The sequence below is a fragment of the Protomyctophum parallelum genome (genome assembly GCF_964188405.1).
Source record: "Protomyctophum parallelum genome assembly, chromosome: 13".
In the NCBI taxonomy this organism is placed as follows: domain Eukaryota; kingdom Metazoa; phylum Chordata; class Actinopteri; order Myctophiformes; family Myctophidae; genus Protomyctophum; species Protomyctophum parallelum.
In genome coordinates, this window is record NC_139708.1 from 48482351 (window position 1) to 48504640 (window position 22290).

Sequence of the window (22290 nt, forward strand, 5' to 3'; positions counted from 1 at the left end):
GTTTGACGAGTGAACCCTAATGTGATTTCATTCAATGTATCATTTTCACGAGAATTGGGCACAATACGTTTCCATTCGGTCGGATACAAGTTTATACAACTCCCATTGAATCTAGGCTTCTTACTTGTATCTCAATGTCATCAATCATACAGTTTACGTAATGCAATCACATCTGTGGCCCTTTTAACTGGAGTCAGATTTAACAGTTTGTTCATGTGGGCATTCATTATTAGATATTTGCGCCCAAAACGACTGGTAAGCATTTGAATGGCATTGTCATAATTCTGGTCTGATAGCCGCTGTGCCACTTAAGAATGACTTTAAATATGTGAATTGATTGATTGATTGAAATCTTTATTAACAGTTAGTAGAATTTACAGTACATTTTAAGCACAAACTCAATACAAAGACTGTCAACTGTGAGTGGACGACCCAATTAAGCATTACACTTGTTTACAACAGGGTCCACATTGTTCAATTCATCAAAACATTTAAAGACATACAAACATTTAGAGACATACAAATAGACATTTCTCTGTAGGTAAAGAACAGAACAGGAATTCATCATATGGGAAGCAAAAAAGGGAAAAGATACAATATACAGTGAGGGAAAATGGGGTGGGGGGGTGGGGGGGATTCAGATTTTACAGAGGCCAGTTTCGAATTGCAGCCATCCGTAGGTGCCCTTTGAGAGCAGTTTTGAAGGAGTCAAGGGATTCACATGTCTTAATGACTGTTGGTAGGGCGTTCCACATTTTGGTGGCATAGGAGCGAAAAGAATTTAGTCCCTTGTTTGTGCCGAATCTGGGTTGTACATGGTTTGTTGCACTCCCTCTGGTGTTGTGGGTGTGGACTTCGTTTACATTAAGGAAGTATTTAGACAGGTACATGGGTATCTTGGTGGTGTATCGAATCTTGTGGACCAGACCCATTGCAAGATGCTGCACTCTGTCGTCGACCCTAAGCCATCCCAGCCTGTCAAAGTGGGCAGGGGTGAGGTGGGTTCGGGGGGTGAGGCCAAGTAGGAGCCTGAATTCATCAGACTTACTGAGACTCGTGTTTTTGTCTATTGCTGTCTCAAATTGACTCCAAAAGCTTTGCCATTGGCATTGACTCACTTCTCCAGTGAACTTCCCCATGATCAGTTTAGGCAGTTTGACGGACTGTTGTCTTGTCACTGTATTTCCCGAGGCCGTGGATGCGATTTCTCCTTCCTCATTTCTCCTCAGAATGCGTTTTATCCTCGTCTTTCTCTCACATATTGCATCCATGTATGAGTGGTACTATTAACTATTCAAATAAATAGACCTTGGCTGTGGTGACATCTGAGAAAAAGGGCGTTCTATCCCTTTAAATGTACTGCACGCCGCATCTCAAAATAGCAGATCAACAAGCCTACGACACGTCTGGGACATGACGCGCTGTGGGCTTGTAGATCTGCTACGACACCGTCGTACAACTGCGCGAGCAACACAAACGGAGCATGCGCGGTTTGGGGGAGAGAGAGAGAGAGAGAGAGAGAGAGAGAGAGAGAGAGAGAGAGAGAGAGAGCAACAGCCCCTTAGCTGGAAAAACAACAACAATCACTGGAACAACAACTAAGGCTGAAAGAAGAAGCGATGATGGGAGCTCCTCTCTTCTTCAGCCTTTGATCACAGACAGACGGCCACAACAAACCTCTGCCTTTAATTAACATCTGCTCCGATAATACATTCTCCTCACACCGTAAATCAATGGTGTCGAGCCCATGAACCTGGCCAGTCAAAGCGGGGATGCTGGCGGAAGCCAGCTCCTCTTCGCCAACTTCAACCAGGACAACACGTAAGGAAGGGCCGGGGTGGATGAGGGAGAGAGTGGCCGGCGGGGGGATCCGATCCACCGTGGCCTGGCCTGGTGGCGGTGGTGGTGCTCTGTGACGTTAGCATGGTTGGCTAATAATAATAACAAGGCAGGTTGGCTGCTTTGTTTGAGGCCCCTCTCCGATGTGTGATCGCCGTGTTATTTCGCTTTCTGGCTCATTGAAATGGTTATGTTTTGTTTCACCTGCCTGTGACTGCTATTGTCGATCGTTAGCTATAGCCCTCGACACTAGCATGGATGCACACATACATAGTCACACACAGTGTAGCATACATGCGCTAACTTTAGCTAACAAGTTAACAACACGTCATGTAACACTCATGATGTAGTCATGTGAATGCAACACTTTTAGAACTTAGAACTTTGACTACGTTCTTTGGGATGGTTGGTAATGTCTGATGAACGTGGCTAACGTTAGCATGTTTTGTTTGGGTGGGTTTTATGTGTACTTGGACATGGCTGGTGTTTGTAGAAGTGTTGTAGGCAGCAATGAATTAATCCCCTGGTGTTTGGTGTGCAGTTTAAAATGTAATAGTAGTAGTAGTAGTAGTAGTGTGTGAGGGACATAAGGTGAAACTATAGGTTTGCTGATCACTGGCCTTGATCAGAGTAAATGTTATTACAACGCATGTTATTGTGTTGTGTAAGCCTGACCACTGTCATCACCATGTGGGGAGCAGGTGACACACTAGGATTTGGTGACAGTGACTGGGAAGTAGGGTGACCAGATGTCCCTCTTTGCGTGGGACAGTCCCTCATTTCCAAGACTTTTCAGGCGTCCCACAAATTGAGACCCTGTTTGTCCCACATTGTGACTGGCGGGCAATTGCATCAGTGTTCAAATTGAGACCCTGTCTGTCCCACATTGTGACTGGCGGGCAATTGCATCAGTGTTCAAATGCCCTAATAGTTTAGTCCCCTAATAGTTGGCCTTCTGTTGTAAAGCTCTCTCATTGTCTCTTCCTGTAAGATGTGTTTTTAAGCCTGTTAAAATAGCATAAAAATTAAGCATGATTTTAAAACAAAATGTGTGACACCAGAGGAGTTTATAAATGATAGCCAATAGGCCTATGGTCGAATATGACATCAAGGCATTTAATAGCAACTCAAGTAGTAAGTTGCTATCTCCAGTATCGCTTGTATGGGACAACTTGTCCCACACAAACGATACTGTCCCTCAAATGAACAGTTTGGATCTGGTCACCCTACTGGGAAGCGTGGTCGAGACAGGGAGGAAACAAAGCAAAGGGGATGTCTGTCTTTCTTTCTTGTGTCATTTTGATATGTGCTTCAATCTCATGCTAAAGGCTTGGGATTTGGACTGTATACACACACCACCAGGACATTTCCCAGTGTTTATTTGAATGTATTTCATTTAGGATATTTCTATGAATTGAATTTAGTATATAGGATTTTTCTATTGTTCTACAATTTACAATTTAGGCATTTAGCAGACGCTCTTAATCCAGAGCGACTTACATTTAAGCAAGAACAAAAGCATGGGAATACATCACATAAAAGCATTTATCATGAAACATGCGTAAGCTAAGAAAGTAACAGTGGGATATCTATATAATGAAACTATACATACACTATACATATAAACTATACATATTTACTACTATGCTATACATATGTACTATGGCGTGCTATGACTATATACAATACAATTATAGTGCTGTCTACATAACATGCTATAAGTCTATGTCAAATGCTATCTAAGCCAACAGAAATGCTATCTAAGGGGTTAGGGTAAGTGCTATGGGCCATGATGGAGTCTGAAAAGGTGGGTTTTCAGGCTACGGCGGAAGATTGGGAGTGATGCTGCAGTTCTGACTGCAATGGGAAGTGCATTCCACAGTTTTGGAGCCAGAAGGGAGAAGAGTTTGGGACGTGTGGAGCGTTGTCCCGGCGTTTTTAGTGAGGGTACTTCCAGTTTCCCTGCGTTTTTCTAATGTGTGTGTGTGTGTGTCTGTGCGTGTGCGTGTGTGTGTGTGTGTGTGTGTGCGTACACGTGTGTGTGTGTGTGTGTGTGTCTGACATCTCTCGGCATCATTCATTGTTGGATAATTGCTACTGGTGTGTCTGCAATCACTTTGCGCAGGTCCTTAGCTGTTGGCACCAAATCAGGATACAAGTTTTTCTCCCTCTCGTCTGTGGACAAATTGGAGCAGATTTATGAATGTAGTGAGTATCTTCCGTTAGTTTGTTCTTTCGCTGTCATCCCTGCTCTCTCTCTCTGTGTGTGTGTGTGTGTGTGTGTGTGTGTGTGTGTGTGTGTGTGTGTGTGTGTGTGTGTGTGTGTGTGTGTGTGTGTGTGTGTGTGTCCGCTTTATTTTGTCTGTGGTTTGAAAGAGTAGTAGTGCTGCACAATTATTCGAAAAAAGATGGAGATCTAATTTCAGACACCTATATGCAATCTCACTTTGTGAAGAATCGTGAAAAATGGTGCAGCACTAGTGGGCTGTCTGATTCATTTTAGTGACTCTTGTGTTTTTGCTACAAGAGAGAGATTTATAAGAGTGATTTAACCCCTTTTGGTGTTTTAACTAAGCATTATGTTATACTTTAGCTATTGAAAAATAGCAGATCTACAAGCTCATAGCGAGCCTACCGAGCTTGTGGGTCTGCTATTTTTGAAAAATCGTAAAAATGCGGCACAAATCTTGGAATATATGTTCTTTCACGTTTATTTTTATTTTGACGCCAGGCCTAAATGGGTTAAGTCAAACACTTTGATGTTCTCTGTTTAAAGCCACAGTAGTTGGCTCCAGTCAGGTGGCACATTTTGAATGTAGTAAATGTTCAGCAACGTTCTACAGACTAAAGGCAATAAATATTTTTCATGGAAAATTCTCTCGTGGAGCAAAATGGAGATTCACATTTTGAGCAGGAATCGTGTGGCACTAACGAGTAGTATGACAATAATTTCTTTATGTCTTTGTTCTGCACATTTCCGTAGCCATTTGCCATTTGCGCCGTTACGTTAATGGGTCATCATCAGCATTAACCCATTTAGACCTGATTTCGATTCTACAAATCAACCAAATCGTCTTCCAAATCAGACAGTTTTAAACCTATGTTTCTATGTCAGTGGTTCTCAAACTATTTCATTTCAAGGACCCCAAACATCATTATGTAATAGGCCGCCGACACCTGAAAATGTGTTTTTCCTGAGTACCCCCCAGAAGCAAAGATTTGATTTAAAAACGTTCGCTCTGAAAGAATATATTCAAAGATTTGAGGCACATTTTCGCGATTTTTCAAAAATAGCTCAAGTATAACATAATGCTTTAAAACACCAAAAGGGGTTCCTGCCCAGAATGGTTTAATGGGTCATCATCAGCATTAATACACGACTCGTAAGCCAAGATACAATGACTGCACATCAGCAGCACATCCACAATACTTTAAAATATTCATGAACCACTTAAACCACAGCCTGTTGTGGTTTAAGATAGGCCATCATTACTAGAAAGTCTTCCGTTAGGAATAACAGACCCACTGACTGCCCGGGTCTTCCTGGTTGCTCAGTGGACCATGACACATACTTTACTTAACGTACGTTTCTCTGTGACATGGGTTTGATTCATGACCTGTCTGTCTGTCTGTCTGTCTGTCTGTCTGTCTGTCTGTCTGTCTGTCTGTCTGTCTGTCTGTCTGTCCTATTATATTCCTGCACTATACCTGCATCGAGTGATCTTGGTACATAGAATTTGATCTATTGAAGATTCTGACCTTCGAATGTACATCATTTTTGTTTAGATTGTATTGCTGTATTGTTGTTTTGTTCTTTCTGCTTTGGCAATGTAAACGTATGTTTTCTCATGCCTTTGAATTGAATTGTCTGTCTGTCTGTCTGTCTGTCTGTCTGTCTGTCTCAGCGGACACAGAGGATGTGTGTATCGTGGAGCGTCTCTTCTCCAGCAGTCTGGTGGCTATCGTCAGTCTGAAGGCGCCCCGGAAGCTCAAAGTTTGTCATTTCAAGAAGGGAACGGAGATCTGTAACTACTCCTACTCCAACACCATACTGGCCGTCAAGCTCAACAGACAGGTAGGTCTGTAACTACTCCTACTCCAACACCATACTGGCCGTCAAGCTCAACAGACAGGTAGGTCTGTAACTACTCCTACTCCAACACCATACTGGCTGTCAAGCTCAACAGACAGGTAGGTCTGTAACTACTCCTACTCCAACACCATACTGGCCGTCAAACTCAACAGACAGGTAGGTCTGTAACTACTCCTACTCCAACACCATACTGGCCGTCAAACTCAACAGACAGGTAGGTAGGACACACACACACACACACACACCATGCAAGCACCAGTGTTGTTTTTGGCAGCAAATCTCTATTTTAGTTTTAGTCATAGTCTCTTGAATTGTTTTCACTTAGTTTTAGTCACCTGGAATGTATTGGTGTTAATCTAGTTTTACTCGACTAAATGTCGTAATTTTAGTCTACTAAATCTACAGTTGATTTAGTTGACTAGAATGTGTTTTGGCGGGTCTTGATGCCGTCGTAATGGAAGATTTTATACTTGCTGAAAATAGCCGATCTACAAGCTCACAGCGTGACGCGCTGTGAGCTTGTAACCAAGTGTAAAATGACATACCACAAGTAAGACGCGTAAACGCGGGAAGCGAACGTAGCTCGTAAATTGCAATAACAACAATTAGAATAAATTACGTACTTTTTTTTTCTTTTTAGTTAGTCATTTTAAGTGTGTGTGTGTGTGTGTGTGTGTGTGTGTGTGCTACAGCTGCGCCCTCTGGTGGCGGGTGGGTGGTGTCACAGCGGGACAGACAGACACACACACAGACATGATCTGCAGGGTCTCATAGTTAGTGCTCATTGCGTTCGCAATCACTGCGTTCGCAATAAAAAAAAAAAGGCTGTGTTATTTGTGCTTCCTCTGGTCTTTGGGTCGTGTTGTTCTTTGCTTGTTGGGGTTATGTTTCCCTTACAGAGGCTTATAGTTTGTCTGGAGGAGTCACTGTATGTATGTTTCCCTTACAGAGGCTTATAGTTTGTCTGGAGGAGTCACTGTACATCCACAACATCAGGGACATGAAAGTCCTGCACACCATCAGAGAGACCCCACCCAACCCCACAGGTGAGGCTTCACAACAACAATGCATCTCTGTCTATAGCTCTTGTGGTTTTCTGTGTCACTCGCGGCTTGGAAAAAATATCCCCGTTCATTTTCCTTTTCAGAAAGTATTTATTTAAAGACGTTTACGCTGCAGACAAAGCCAACTCTTGTCGTGACAAATCATGACAACAACCACAATGTGTCGGGCCAAACAAAGAATTAGAAAGTAGAAAAAAAACGGCAGGTTACAACACTTGTTTTTGTTGTTTTTCTTCTTTGTAATTATTTGTTTGGTCCAAAATATTGTGTGTGTTGTCATGATTTGTCACGACTCGAGTTGGCTCTGTACGATGCTTAAAAGGTCTTTAAATAAATACGTTTTGAAATGCCTATGGGGAAAAATGCATTGGGATTCATTTCCTGGGCCTGGCGTCGTCATGAAAGGGGGCGGGACTGCGACGCTCTATAGCTCTGGTGTTTTCTGTGTCACTCGCGGCTTGGGAAAAATATCCTAAATAAGCACTTAACACTTTCGGTGGCACCATGGTGGTAATTAAACCACTTAAACCCTATACTTAGTTGACCGTATGCGTATATACCGTATACCCAAGGGCTTTATACTAGATTTAATAATAGCCAATCTGTGAGTGGGGGGGTGGGGGGGTGGCACACAGCTCACAGCTAGAAGGTCCTGGGTTCGATTCCAGCTGGGGACGCTGTGGGTGCTGCTGGGGGCGTGTTCTCTCCTCCGCGTCATCAGTGGTAAATGGTGCATTTATATAGCGCCTTTATCCAAGCTCAATGAGAGCTCAGTGACCAGCTCATGAACACTGGAGTCAATGATAGCTCAGTGACCAGCTCATGAACACTGGAGTCAATGAGAGCTCAGTGACCAGCTCATGAACACTGGAGTCAATGAGAGCTCATAGTGACCAGCTCATGAACACTGGAGTCAATGAGAGCCCAGTGACCAGCTCATGAACACTGGAGTCAATTAGAGCCCAGTGACCAGCTCATGAACACTGGAGTCAATGAGAGCCCAGTGACCAGCTCATGAACACTGGAGTCAATTAGAGCCCAGTGACCAGCTCATGAACACTGGAGTCAATGAGAGCCCAGTGACCAGCTCATGAACACTGGAGTCAATGAGAGCTCATAGTGACCAGCTCATGAACACTGGAGTCAATGAGAGCCCAGTGACCAGCTCATGAACACTGGAGTCAATGAGAGCTCAGTGACCAGCTCATGAACACTGGAGTCAATGAGAGCTCAGTGACCAGCTCATGAACATGAGCTACACAAACAATATTTATGAATGACTGAGATATTTTGTAAAGTAAATCGCTTATGGCAAATAACAGAAGACACATAACACATTATTGTCTGCTGTGTTGCTTTTCGATTTGTACACTGTGTAATTTTATAGACGTATCTAAATCGTTTCTAAATGTGCCCAGTATCGTGAGACTGTCCACCGTTCCCTGTCTTGGCAGCCAAATCTCCATGAGAGGCAGGCTAATTAGTGTCAATTAGGCAGCTGCGTAAACATTTGCCAGACAAATATTTTGCCTTTATCGGGTGGTTTATTCGCATGGCGTCACTAATTGGCCTTTAGTGTAATTATTACCTTTCCTTTCTCCCTTCCACTCTCTAGGTCTGTGTGCCCTCTCCATCAGCAATGATAACTGTTACCTTGCCTACCCTGGCAGTGCCACGATAGGAGAGGTCCAAGTGTTTGACACTGTCAACCTGGTAGGTCAGCACGTGCACACACACACACACACACACACACACACACACACACACACACACACACACGAACACGAACACAGGCCCCATTGTATGTGTGTTAATCCATTTTGACCTGAGATCAGATTCTAAAAATGTCTTCTGCATCCTGACAGTTTTCTGAAAAAGCTATGTTTCTGTGTCAGTCGTTCTTCGATTTTTCAAAAATAGCAGACCTACAAGCTCGTAGCGCGCCACTCGGTGGCGCGCTATGAGCTTGTAGATCTGCTATTTTTCAATAGCTAAAGCATAACATAATGCTAACACCAAAAAGGGGTTCCTATCCACTTGTATATGCACTTCTGTTTAGAGGTAGTGCTGTGGGTTTAAGTCGGTATCATCCTCTTGTAAGTGCGCTTCCGTTTAGGGTTCTGTGTTGAATCGGCTTCGATGCCGACTCGCTGTCAGAGGGGTTTGTATATAGTCTGCTTAACTATTTGGGTGGTGAGAGCCTTCGGTCAATGTGGTGAGCCCTTAAAGGAGAATTCCATGCTAGAAGGCTTTCTTACCTTTCTTTGTAGTCGTTACGTCCCCACCAAAGAGGTCCAGGTGTTATTTTGTGCAAAAGCTCCTTATTGGCTATTTCCCCTACCATAAGCGCTAAATGAATTGCATTGAATTTAATGGGAATTGAATGGGGCTATGGGGTGTTTAATTAATAATTAATTTGCTTATTTCCATCGCTCAAAATTATAATTCTTTTGTATATATCCTCTCTTCATAATGTAAATAATATCCCAAGCGGCACACTTTACTACTTATTTCGATGGAAATAAGCGAATTAGCACAACGCCCCATAGCCCCATTCAATGCAATTCATTGAGCGCGTATGGTAGGGGAAATAGCCAATAAGGAGCTTTTGCACAAAATAACACCTGGACCTCTTTGGTGGGGACGTAACAACTACAAAGAAAGGTAAGAAAGCATTCTAGCATGGAATTCTCCTTTAACCTGAATGTGCAAATGGAGGTGGAGTGGATTAGAATGACATTGAGCCGCAGTATGTGTCTTAACGCTGTATAGTTAGTTACCGTCTGTGATCCCAGTATGTGTCTTAACACTGTATCGGTTAGTTAGTGACTAGGGTTGGGATTCGTTAGGATTTTAACGGTTCCGGATCCTTCCCGGATCCCTCTTAACGGTTCCGGTTCCTAACGGTTCCCTTAACGGATCCTAATATTATTTTTTCCCCTTTTTTTCTGACATAAATGATGCTTATATTATAACTAACCTAACCAAGTACATAATAAAAACATTAATTAATTAAATTATTGAAAATGCACTTTACAAGTATGAGGTGGCACTATTATTTAAACTTCACCACCAGCAGCTAGCCACCACAACAATATCATTTTTACTCTATATATTGCAATTTGCTGTATATTAAATACAGTACACATTGCAATAATGATATTGTTGTGGTGACAAATGTTGTCTTTAATGTTCAGATTAATTTAATATGAAGGACCCCTTACCCTAATGGAAACAAATAGTGCTTTCTTGGAATAAAAAAATCCTTTTAGCAGACCTTGTATTGAACTGTAGGCTACGTTCCTGTGCTTTTTTCTGCAAACTGTTTATAAAGTAGGCTAATCAATCTATGGAGGTATATGCACCTAAACGCTGGGCTCTCAACAGTCACGCGATTAATTTAGAGCCAAATCAAAAGCAGTTGAGTTGCTTATAAGTTGTAAAAAATAAGTGCAGAAAATTGATTTGGCATGATTCATAAAATATCAGACAGAAAGACGTCGAGACATTGGCGTTCTAAATTAACACTATTAACAGTTGTACAATACACCTAATGAAAAGCTCTGTAGACATTAGTAGTTTTTATTTTCTATTACGTTACTAGCCTGGGGAAAGTGAACCAGCCTTGCATCATCCTCATCCCCCGCCGGCTGTGGTGGAGCTGCGGGGAGTGTGAGCTTTCCGCATGGCTCTCAAACGCGATTTGCCTAGATTATTCTCGTGAGTTGTGGACTCGTGTAGGCGTATTGATTTTGAGTTGTTTCATCAATGTGGACGTGCAACTGGTACAAGTTGCAACAACCTTTGCAGGGAACTATAGCATAACATTTATTCCACTTTGCGTGCTCAGCCTCAGAGTCATTTCCCTCTCTGTTAACCACACTTTGAAGATCTCTTCGACATCACTCGCTCCGTGGCGGTGAGCGGTCGCTGAATGCACAGAACAGTGGGCGTATCCTCCCCGACCCCACACACTCCTTTAGGTGGGGTGACGTCACCTCAGGCTCTGCTTGCATGCATGCACATTGCACACAGCGGAGCTAAATGACTGATGAGAACCGTTTGGGGAACCGTTAATAAAAAAACGATGGAACCGGCTCCGGATCCGCAATGTCGGAACCGGGTCTGAAATGGACCCGGTTCCGAATCCCAACCCTATTAGTGACCGTCTGTGATCCCAGTATGTGTCTTAACGCTGTATCGGTTAGTTAGTGACCGTCTGTGATCCCAGTATGTGTCTTAACGCTGTATCGGTTAGTTAGTGACCGTCTGTGATCCCAGTATGTGTCTTAACGCTGTATCGGTTAGTTAGTGACCGTCTGTGATCCCAGTATGTGTCTTAACGCTGTATCGGTTAGTTAGTGACCGTCTGTGATCCCAGTATGTGTCTTAACGCTGCATCGGTTAGTTAGTGACCGTCTGTGATCCCAGTATGTGTCTTAACGCTGTATCGGTTAGTTAGTGACCGTCTGTGATCCCAGTATGTGTCTTAACGCTGTATCGGTTAGTTAGTGACCGTCTGTGATCCCAGTATGTGTCTTAACGCTGTATCGGTTAGTTAGTGACCGTCTGTGATCCCAGTATGTGTCTTAACGCTGTATCGGTTAGTGACCGTCTGTGATCCCAGTATGTGTCTTAACGCTGTATCGGTTAGTTAGTGACCGTCTGTGATCCCAGTATGTGTCTTAACGCTGTATCGGTTAGTTAGTGACCGTCTGTGATCCCAGTATGTGTCTTAACGCTGTATCGGTTAGTTAGTGACCGTCTGTGATCCCAGTATGTGTCTTAACGCTGTATCGGTTAGTTAGTGACCGTCTGTGATCCCAGTATGTGTCTTAACGCTGTATCGGTTAGTTAGTGACCGTCTGTGATCCCAGTATGTGTCTTAACGCTGTATCGGTTAGTTAGTGACCGTCTGTGATCCCAGTATGTGTCTTAACGCTGTATCGGTTAGTTAGTGACCGTCTGTGATCCCAGTATGTGTCTTAACGCTGTATCGGTTAGTTAGTGACCGTCTGTGATCCCAGTATGTGTCTTAACGCTGTATCGGTTAGTTAGTGACCGTCTGTGATCCCAGTATGTGTCTTAACGCTGTATCGGTTAGTTAGTGACCGTCTGTGATCCCAGTATGTGTCTTAACGCTGTATCGGTTAGTTAGTGACCGTCTGTGATCCCAGTATGTGTCTTAACGCTGTATCGGTTAGTTAGTGACCGTCTGTGATCCCAGTATGTGTCTTAACCCATTCTGACCGGGCACCCATTTTGGTGTTAGCATCATGTCATGCTTTAGCTATTGAAAAATAGCAGATCTACAAGCTCATATCGCGCCACCGAGTGGCGCGATACGAGCTTGTAGGTCTGCTATTTTTTGAAAAATCGAAGAGCGACTGACATTTTTTAGAATCTGATCTCAGGTCAGAATGGGTTCCTCAGACCAGTGTGTGTCCAGTGGAAACCTTGTATGAATCTGATCTCAGGTCAGAATGTGTTAACGCTGTATCGGTTAGTGACCGTCTGTGCGCATTTCACCCTCTTCTAGCGGGCGGCGAACATGATCCCAGCCCATGACAGTCCGTTAGCCGCGTTGGCCTTCGATGCTAGTGGAACCAAACTGGCCACAGCCTCGGAGAAGGTATGGCCATGTCGTTCAATCTCCAGTTTGTTGGTAATATCAGTGTGTGCCCTAGTTTCACTGCAGGGGGACATTCATGAACCTGGCGATATACTGTACGTCTTACTGTACATCTGTGCTGTGTTTTTTGTGTATCTTTTCAATACTTCTCAGGGTACAGTGATTCGTGTCTTCTCCATCCCAGAGGGACAGAAACTCTTTGAGTTTCGACGAGGAGTCAAGAGGTAGTGAAATGATTTACAGACGACTTGTATACAGTAGTTAACAGTTTGACTGCGGAAAACGATTTATCAGACTTTTAATCAACCCCCCTTCACTGCCGAGATTGTTGTATTACCTTTAGAGCATACGCTGAATTATTTGGGCTTTTAATCCGCGAAAATCCAGCAAAAAAAGCTCCCCTGGTTTGTTGTGATCCGATCGTACCATCCACCATCTTGGTGCACCCGGAAGACGCACACAAGACCCGTCTCCATGAGGCGTTGTACCCCATTCAGTTGCATTGGCCTCAATTTCCCAGAAGCCCTAGCAGCCCACAGCATGTGACGATTTCCGTTTTTTTTATCACAACAGATGCGCCTACTCTCTTTCTCCGCGGCGAAGAAGAATTTTCTTTTTTTTGTTTACATTACGGCGGATTAAACACATAAAACAAAACTCGCGTATGTCCGATATGGCAGCGACATTAACCTGGAGTAATCCATTCAAAGCACGGAAACTGTTAATTCAGTTCAGTTACTCGGCATGTGTGTGTGTGTCCGTGTACGGCGTACGCACATTGCTATATTTGTGACGGAAAGAATGGATTTAGAAAGGAAGAATGACTGCACTAAGTACTGTAGGATTTAGCATTTTGAGAAATGAACATTTCTGTCCTATCCTAACAGTATAGTAATCTATCTTCTAGGTGCGTGAGTATCTGTTCGCTGGCGTTCAGTATGGAGGGCCTCTACCTGTCTGCCTCCAGCAACACAGAGACTGTCCACATTTTCAAACTGGAGACGCAGAAGGAGAAGTATGTGTGAGTATATATTATATATATATATATATATATTATACCTTTATTATCCACCTGAGCGTAAGTAACTGACGTAGTAGAATTATAGCTAAGCATGCCTATTTTAGCCAGCAGGTGAGAAACACTACGTAGCTCGCTTGTGTCGCTTAACCCATTCTGACCGGGCACCCATTTTGGTGTCGGCATCATGTCGTGCTTTAGCTATTTAAAGATAGCAGATCTACAAGCTCATATCGCGCCACCGAGTGGCGCGATACGAGCTTGTAGGTCTGCTATTTTTGAAAGAAATCGAAAAACGACTGACATTTTTAGAATCTGATCTCGGGTCAGAATGGGTTCGTCAGACCAGTGTGTGTCCGGTGGAAAGCCTCGTATGAATCTGATCTCAGGTCAGAATGGGTTAAATCAGTTATTCTCTCATGCTTTTTTCTTATGCTCTTTATTGTGTGTGTGTGTGTGTGTGTGTGTGTGTGTGTGTGTGTGTGTGTGTGTGCAGGCCAGCGGAGGAGCCCACCACATGGGGAGGGTACTTGGGGAAGGTGCTGATGGCGTCGACCACCTACCTGCCCGCCCAGGTCACTGAGATGTGGACGCAGGGGCGAGCCTTCGCCACCGTGCGGCTGCCCTTCTCCGGACACAAGAACATCTGTGCCCTAGCTGTGTGAGGGCACACACACACACACACACGCAGACACGCACGCACACGCACGCGCATGTATTCCTATAGTGCTGCACAATTAATCGAAAAAAGATGGAGCTCTAGATTCACTAATGTGGACATACACACATGTTTTCTGTGTGTGTGTGTGTGTCTCATTTCATTTTGAGTAGCTAGGAACCATGATTATGTCATGCTAACTAGCCCCCCCCCCCCCCCCCCCCACACACACACACACACACACAAAATGAAAGAAAAAGACAAACCCAAGCGTTTACTTATGAGGCCTTTATTATGTAGTGTTTGTTGTTCGAAACACTGCATACTGTCACTGTCTGTTCTTGCCTCAGAACGAGTACTCTAAAGTGTGTGTGTGTGTGTGTGTGTGTGTGTGTGTGTGTGTGTGTGTCCTTGCTGACATGACAGGATCCAGAAGATCCCACGGTTGCTAGTGGCAGCCGCTGATGGCTACCTGTATCTGTACAACCTAGACCCTCAAGAGGGAGGAGAATGCACCCTTATGAAACAGCACAGGTAACACACACACACGCACACCAGGAACATGAGGCAGCGGTGGCCTAACGGTTTGCGGAGCGGTCTTGATATCGGAAGGTCGCTAGTTCGTATCCCCGGACCGGCACGTTAAAATTACCACCGCTGAAGTGCCCTTGGACAAGGCATTGAACCCCTACCATGAAATGTTCTATGAGCAGGGCCTGGCTGTAAACAAGTTCTTGAGCTTAGTCCAGTTACCCTGGGTAAACGTATAGTAACTTTCCTTTCCTTAGTCCAGTTACCCTGGGTAAACATAGTACCTTTCCTTTCCTTAGTCCAGTTACCCTGGGTAAACATAGTACCTTTCCTTTCCTTAGTCCAGTTACCCTGGGTAAACATAGTACCTTTCCTTTCCTTAGTCCAGTTACCCTGGGTAAACATAGTACCTTTCCTTTCCTTAGTCCAGTTACCCTGGGTAAACATAGTACCTTTCCTTTCCTTAGCAATTTTGACAATGGTTATATCCATTGATATTGGCTAGCCAATAATCTTGATATCTTATAATAGCCAAGATATCCACACTCTGGCTATTTTTGCCACTGTCAGCAAAAATAGCCAATCTGTGACGGGTTTTGAGCTTGTAGATCAGCTATTTTTGCTATATTTTAATTGAAAGCAAATGTTTTTGCTATTTAAACAAACAAAAAAATTGTCACTTACATTTTTATAAAATTTCTGAACAATAACAAAAGGAAGAAAAACACATACAGCGCAAACAAACATGAAACAATTTAAATAAAATAAAATAAAGTCGACATTGTTAGATCACATACTGTTCTTCCTTGCAGTTTTGCTGTTTTATTTTTATTGGAATCCTGTAAAATAACATTTTTATTTAATGTCCGTTTCGAATGCCTTTAACCCATTCTGACCCGAGATCAGATTCATACGAGGTTTCCACTGGACACGCACTGGTCTGATTAACCCATTCTGACCTGAGATCAGATTCTAAAAAGTGTCAGTCGTTCTTCGATTTTTCAAAAATAGCACACCTACAAGCTCGTATCGCGCCAATATGAGCTTGTAGATCTGCTATTTTTCAATAGCTAAAGCATAACATGATGCCAACACCAAAATGGGTGCCCGGTCAGAATGGGTTAATTATAGTTATGTTCACTTTATGAACTAAATCCAAATAAATAAAATAAAAAGACTACCATTATAATGCTACCCAACATTACGCTACTAATTTAGACCGAAGCAATTAAAGCGGGTCATGTTTGCAGGTTTGGAATTATAGCAGCTGAAATCAATCAATATATCAGTATTCCAATATTAACCTGAGGGCCACATTAAGCGAACGTGGGGGCCGCATGTGGCCCTCTCGGGACGCCAGTTGCCCATGTATGCCTCTGTATGTGTAAACACACAGACTGGGGGCTGCCACACTATCAAAAGAGCTGCGCGCGTTCTTGGCTGCGCACAGCTTAAAAACCGGGTTTTAAGACAGCTGGTGGATGGAAAAAAAGCTCCACTACTTCCGCAGACGACTTGCGCGATGGCCAGATTCCCGGGAAGCGCTCTCCTCCGCGTCAATAGTCCGCAGAGGTGGAGCTTAATTCCCATCCACCAGCTGTCTTAAAAACCAGCTGCGCACACGCATCACAGCTTATTCTGTCCGCAGCGCAAAACCCTTTTGCGCTTAGGTGTCACTGTGTGTGTGTGTGTAATCTTTGGTCGGTCCTTGTGTTGTGTGTCCAGGTTAGACGGCAGCGCCGAGGCGCCCAACGAGATCTTGGAGCAGGGGTCACACGATCGCCCCCTGGTGGCGCAGACCTACGGCGCTGTGGTCACTAAAGGTATTAATTAGTAGGACAGAATACGCCTCACATGGCAGTGACGTCACATGTCAGTGACGTCACACTGCTGCTCAGATAAGAAGCTTTACATTTCAGTTCATCAATAACCCATTCTGACCTGAGATCAGATTCATACGAGGTTTCCGCCGGACACACACTGGTCTGATGAACCCATTCTGACCTGAGATCAGATTCTAAAAATGTCAGTCGCTCTTCGATTTTTCAAAAATAGCAGACCTACAAGCTCGTATCGCGCCACTCGGTGGCGCGATATGAGCTTGTAGATCTGCTATTTTTCAATAGCTAAAGCATAACATGATGCCAACACGAAAATGGGTGCCCGTTCAGAATGGGTTAACCAAACTGTAACCAGTTTAACCCATTTTGGATTTGAGGTCGATTAAAAAAAAAAGGCTTCTAAATGCTAACATTTTTCTGAAAAACCTATGTTTCTATGTCAGTGGTGCTCAACCTTTTTTCATGTCAAGGACCCCCAGAATTATCTCTACTGCTCCACGGACAAAATATGTAGTTCCAGGGACCCCCCCCCCCAGAAGCAAATATTTTAGTTAAAAATGTTCGCTGTGAAATATATATTCAATGATACAGTATAATTCTAGGGGTTCTTGACAGTTTGGGCACCACTGACATACAGTAGAAACATAGGGTCATTATGTAGAATCGTCCTCAGGTCTTAATGGAACATTCCAGCCGGTGTTGGATTTGACCTTTGACCCGTGTCTTGCTTGCTGATAGGTTACTGCGAGGAGCAGGGCGCCGTGGGAGGGGCCGGCTTGGAGGACGACCTCAACGACCTACGATTGGAGGAGGAGAACGAGCAGCCGCCGCTCATCCTGGAGACCGACTGACTGACGGGACTGACGGACGGTTGCAGCGACCAATCGGAGCTGCTATATTAACACATGTGACACGAGGGTGGGTGGGAGGGAGGGGGAAGGGCAGGATTAAAGACGGGGGGGGGGGGGGGGGGGGCAGGCGCGCGGAGCGTTTAAAAAAAGTGCCCCGATCTACACCCAAGAGCTCGTCTTCGTCAGTCTCGTCTGTCCACGTACGTGTCTACCTTTCTTCTCTCTGCTCTCCCGTCTCTCGCTCCCCGGTTCAATTCGGCCCCTCAGTTACCCTGCGCGGGTGATTCCCCCCCCCCCCCCTCAGTTACCCTGCGCGGGTGATTCCCCCCCCCCCCCCCCTCAGTTACCCTGCGCGGGTGATTCCGCCCCCCCTCAGTTACCCTGCGCGGGTGAACTTGAAGCTTTGCATGTACATGTGCCAACCGCTTAAAAAACAAAAACAACAACCACCCATGATACAAACAAACACAAACAAACGTGCTCATTATAAGAGAATACCTGGTGAAAGGAGCGTTTTGGAGCCGGCGTGCCCAACGTCCTCTTTGTCTCCAGGTAGTCACACACGCGCACGCACACGGCGCCGCAACACGCTACCGTTATTTTTGAATTGGTCGTCCTATAATAAGTGCCTCTCTGCCCTTCGCCGTCGTCGTCGTGGTTTGTTTTGTTTCGCGAGGGTTGATTTACCCCCTCTGGCTAATGGAAGCTGTTTTATTTTCCAGTTTGATTCTAATCCGGTGTGCGTTTTAATTTCAGAACCTCAGAAGTGAAGTGTATTGCAGTGGTAGGGTGCGTGCGCGCGCGCGCGTGTGTGTGTGTGTGTGTGTGAGAGAGTAGTAATTCAACTCTGACATTTTGGTTTTTTATCTTTCGAAGAATGTCGTTGAACCTTTTGGCACGAGGCAGAGAATACACTATATACAATACTTTAGAATGTGTGTGTATGCTGGCTGATATGTGTGTGACTGTGATAGAGAAAGATGAGGTGACTGTGATAGAGAGAGATTATGCAAGCTGAAATAGTGTGTGTGTGTCTGTCTGTGTGTGTGTGTGTGTGGGGCGCGACGCACGCGTGCTGGGCATTTACAAAACATTTAGAAATTAGCCTTCAATTGTTCTAGTTGGCACAGTGAGTCCACTTGGCACAGTGGACCTTTCTACTCCTTCCCTCTCTATAAGGCCTGCAGCCATTGTTTGACTTAAATCTCTATTACTCATATCTGTCTCTCTCTCGCTCTCTCTTTAAAAAATAAATCTACATAACCAATCATTTGTCATGTGTAAGAAAACATGCATGGTGGTGTTGATGTGGTACTGTACGTGTCCGTACATTAAGGAGGACACGGAGATGATCAAATGAGTCGTGAGACAGATAGACAAAAGGAACTCGGGTCCCAAAATGAAAGTTCTCGGCGCTGCAGTTCTTTGTAAGCAGCCGCATACTGTTATCCTTCGCATCTTCTTCAATGCGTCATTTCTACAGATCTACAGTACGTGCTCGCAGCGGAACATGACGCGTGGCAGGCTTGTAGATTGGCTATTTTCTACCGTGTGACGCCCTACGTTTAATGCCTGATTTATACCTGGGAAATGGCAGGTCTACAAGGTCACGACACATTGCGGTGCGATGCTTTACGAGCTTTGTAGACTTAGCCATTTTTGGTACGCGACACCGCCGCGCAACAACGTATAAATCACCTTCCTTAAATCCGGCTTAACACATTCACCGCTCCTCTCTGTACTTGACTTGATGTGGCGAGATATCTCACCACTGGACCATGTTACCAACCAGGCCATGATATCTCACCACTGGACCATGTTACCAACCACGCCATGCCGTGGATTCAAGCTTTAACTTAGAAATTCTGGGGGTGTCTTTCGTCGGCCATGCAGAATCCGAACTGTGGGTTGTAATTTGGCCGGCCCCCTGAAACATAATGCTTGAGGCTCATCATTTTGGTCCAGATGGTTTCCCCCGTTCTCCTTTTCTGATGTGTGAGGTGTTAAAAGGTTAAAAAGAAGGCTTATATAGCAGTGGGGGGAGTTGGGAGTGTCAGACGTTTTCTAATGATTTTGTATAAAAGAAACAAATGTGAAATGTTCATCTGGAAACTAAAATGAAAATAAAATCCATGTTGATGTATTATGGATGCTGGCTTTGCTGCTTTTCTATTTTTTATTAAACTTTTTTTTTTGCAAAAAAGAAAGTTAAGATGCAATTTGACAAGAACGTTAAGAATCAGTGCTTTTGTTTGTATTTATTGTACTGTTTATGTAAACATTTGGAGATCTGTATCAGCCAGACTAGACCATATCTCGGTTATTTACTGTATTTCCTCCATGTCTTTGTCTTAGATGGTTCGGTCTTTCATCTCCATGTTCCACATATAGGCGGAACATGCTTAACCCATTCTGACCTGAGATCAGATTCATACGAGGTTTCCGCCGGACACACACTGGTCTGATGAACCCATTCTGACCTGAGATCAGATTCTAAAAATGTCAGTCGTTCTTCGATTTAAAAAAAATAGCAGACCTACAAGCTCGTATCGCGCCACTCGGTGGCGCGATATGAGCTTGTAGATCTGCTATTTTTAAATAGCTAAAGCATAACATGATGCTAAACACCAAAATGGGTGCCCGGTCAGAACATGCTTGAGGAAATATCATATCAACAAACTGGTTTTGAATGAACAGCCTCAAAACTAAAGCAACACTATCGCGCAACTCTTAATAACCGTGGGAAGTTTGCAATCTAATGTAATGTGATTATAAAATGTAGACTGTACTACAACTTGAGACTCTTGGGCCCTGTTCCAGGACATGGAATACTTGCCCATGTTCTGCAAACAACTTAAATTTCCACATCTTAGTTGTGATAATAGGAGGCCTATAGTGGAGATGCTTAGGGATATTTTCACGCTATTTAGTTATTTTGTCTAAAAGCGCCAAAGTTTGCACAGATGTAGTCCAGGGCATACTCTAATGACTATATAAATTAAGGCAAATATTTCTAAATTTCATTATGCTTTAAGTAGCATGTTACGGCAAACTACGGCGTTTTCATGATTCTGTAGGTCATCACATTTGGGCAAGTGGCTATATGGCCGGATTTTGCCCAAAGTTTTTTCCGTTTCTTTTGACAGTAGTAAAGCTGGAGACTGTAGGACGGCCCAAGTAGGACATCTGAGAGTGAGACGGTGTAGGAGAGACGGACAGAAGGACATCTGAGAGTGAGACAGTGTAGGAGAGACGGACAGAAGGACATCTGAGAGTGAGACAGTGTAGGAGAGACGGACAGTAGGACATCTGAGAGTGAGACAGTGTAGGAGAGACGGACAGAAGGACATCTGAGAGTGAGACGGACAGAAGGACATCTGAGAGTGAGACGGTGTAGGAGAGACGGACAGAAGGACATCTGAGAGTGAGACGGACAGAAGGACATCTGAGAGTGAGACGGTGTAGGAGAGACAGACAGAAGGACATCTGAGTGAGACAGTGTAGGAGAGACGGACAGAAGGACATCTGAGAGTGAGACAGTGTAGGAGAGACGGACAGAAGGACATCTGAGAGTGAGACAGTGTAGGAGAGACAGACAGAAGGACATCTGAGAGTGAGACAGTGTAGGAGAGACAGACAGAAGGACATCTGAGAGTGAGACAGTGTAGGAGAGACGGACAGAAGGACATCTGAGAGTGAGACAGTGTAGGAGAGACAGACAGAAGGACATCTGAGAGTGAGACAGTGTAGGAGAGACGGACAGAAGGACATCTGAGAGTGAGACAGTGTAGGAGAGACGGACAGAAGGACATCTGAGAGTGAGACAGTGTAGGAGAGACGGACAGAAGGACATCTGAGAGTGAGACGGTGTAGGAGAGAGACAGGACATCTGAGAGTGAGACAGTGTAGGAGAGACAGACAGAAGGACATCTGAGAGTGAGACGGTGTAGGAGAGACAGACAGAAGGACATCTGAGAGTGAGACGGTGTAGGAGAGAGACAGGACATCTGAGAGTGAGACAGTGTAGGAGAGACAGACAGAAGGACATCTGAGAGTGAGACGGTGTAGGAGAGACAGACAGAAGGACATCTGAGAGTGAGACAGTGTAGGAGAGACGGACAGAAGAAAAGCTAAGAGGGACTAGTGTAGCAGGGAGAGACCGTAAGAACGCTCTACAGAAAGGTTGAAAGTGAGACCGTATTTTTCCACAACTGGATCAGTGATACATCATCTTGTGTTGTACAACTTGTACTGTAGCCTACTGTAGTTGTGTGTCAATGTTTTTTGATAACGGTTGAATGGGGTGTTTTTTGTTAGTGTGTTGACTTACTATTGAGTGATGCCTGTCTAAAGCTGTGTTCAGACCTGAATATATTCACCTCGGTTCAGTCTGAACGCAGCTCAAGGGTTATCGTGGATGTTAATCAGATGATAGAGGAGAAACCATGACATGACAGAACATGACAGAACACAGAGCCTGGTAACTCAGTGTGTTAAGTGGCTGTCCACATCATCCACATCATGATCCAGATGTTGTGGGTTCAAATCCCACTACTCTGAAACTTTACTTTGAAGAAATAAGAAGATAAAAGTTTCCGGAAATCTCACTCAGTCAGGCAAAGGTAGTGATGGTGCAGTTGGTAAAGAAAAGGACCTCAAAGTGTAGGCTATGCATCGTTCATGCATACGTTCATGCCTATAATGCCACTGAATAGTGACAACTCACCCCGGTGAGGTGAGTTGTCTTCACTTTCTGACATGGC

At 44.3% G+C, this 22290-nt stretch overlaps 2 protein-coding genes across 3 annotated transcripts in view; one reads left to right on the forward strand and one right to left on the reverse strand.

Moving 5' to 3' along the window:
* cdc42ep1b (CDC42 effector protein (Rho GTPase binding) 1b) overlaps nucleotides 1–22290 on the reverse strand; it is a 232022-nt gene that overhangs the window by 133409 nt on the left and 76323 nt on the right. The gene's annotated exons all lie outside the window — the stretch shown is intronic.
* On the forward strand, nucleotides 1551–17588 carry wipi2 (WD repeat domain, phosphoinositide interacting 2). 2 transcript variants are annotated; one of them, XM_083779758.1, is made up of 12 exons: nucleotides 1551–1821; nucleotides 3965–4047; nucleotides 5745–5914; nucleotides 6882–6978; nucleotides 8612–8709; nucleotides 12536–12628; nucleotides 12782–12852; nucleotides 13536–13649; nucleotides 14143–14307; nucleotides 14731–14838; nucleotides 16561–16658; nucleotides 17415–17588. In XM_083779758.1, exons 1-12 carry the CDS (start codon nucleotides 1748–1750, stop codon nucleotides 17525–17527), a joined length of 1284 nt encoding a protein of 427 aa, XP_083635884.1. In that variant the 5' UTR covers nucleotides 1551–1747; the 3' UTR covers nucleotides 17528–17588. The 2 variants fall into 2 exon arrangements, with proteins under 2 accessions (XP_083635884.1, XP_083635885.1); XM_083779759.1 differs by having other exon boundaries at nucleotides 13536–13643.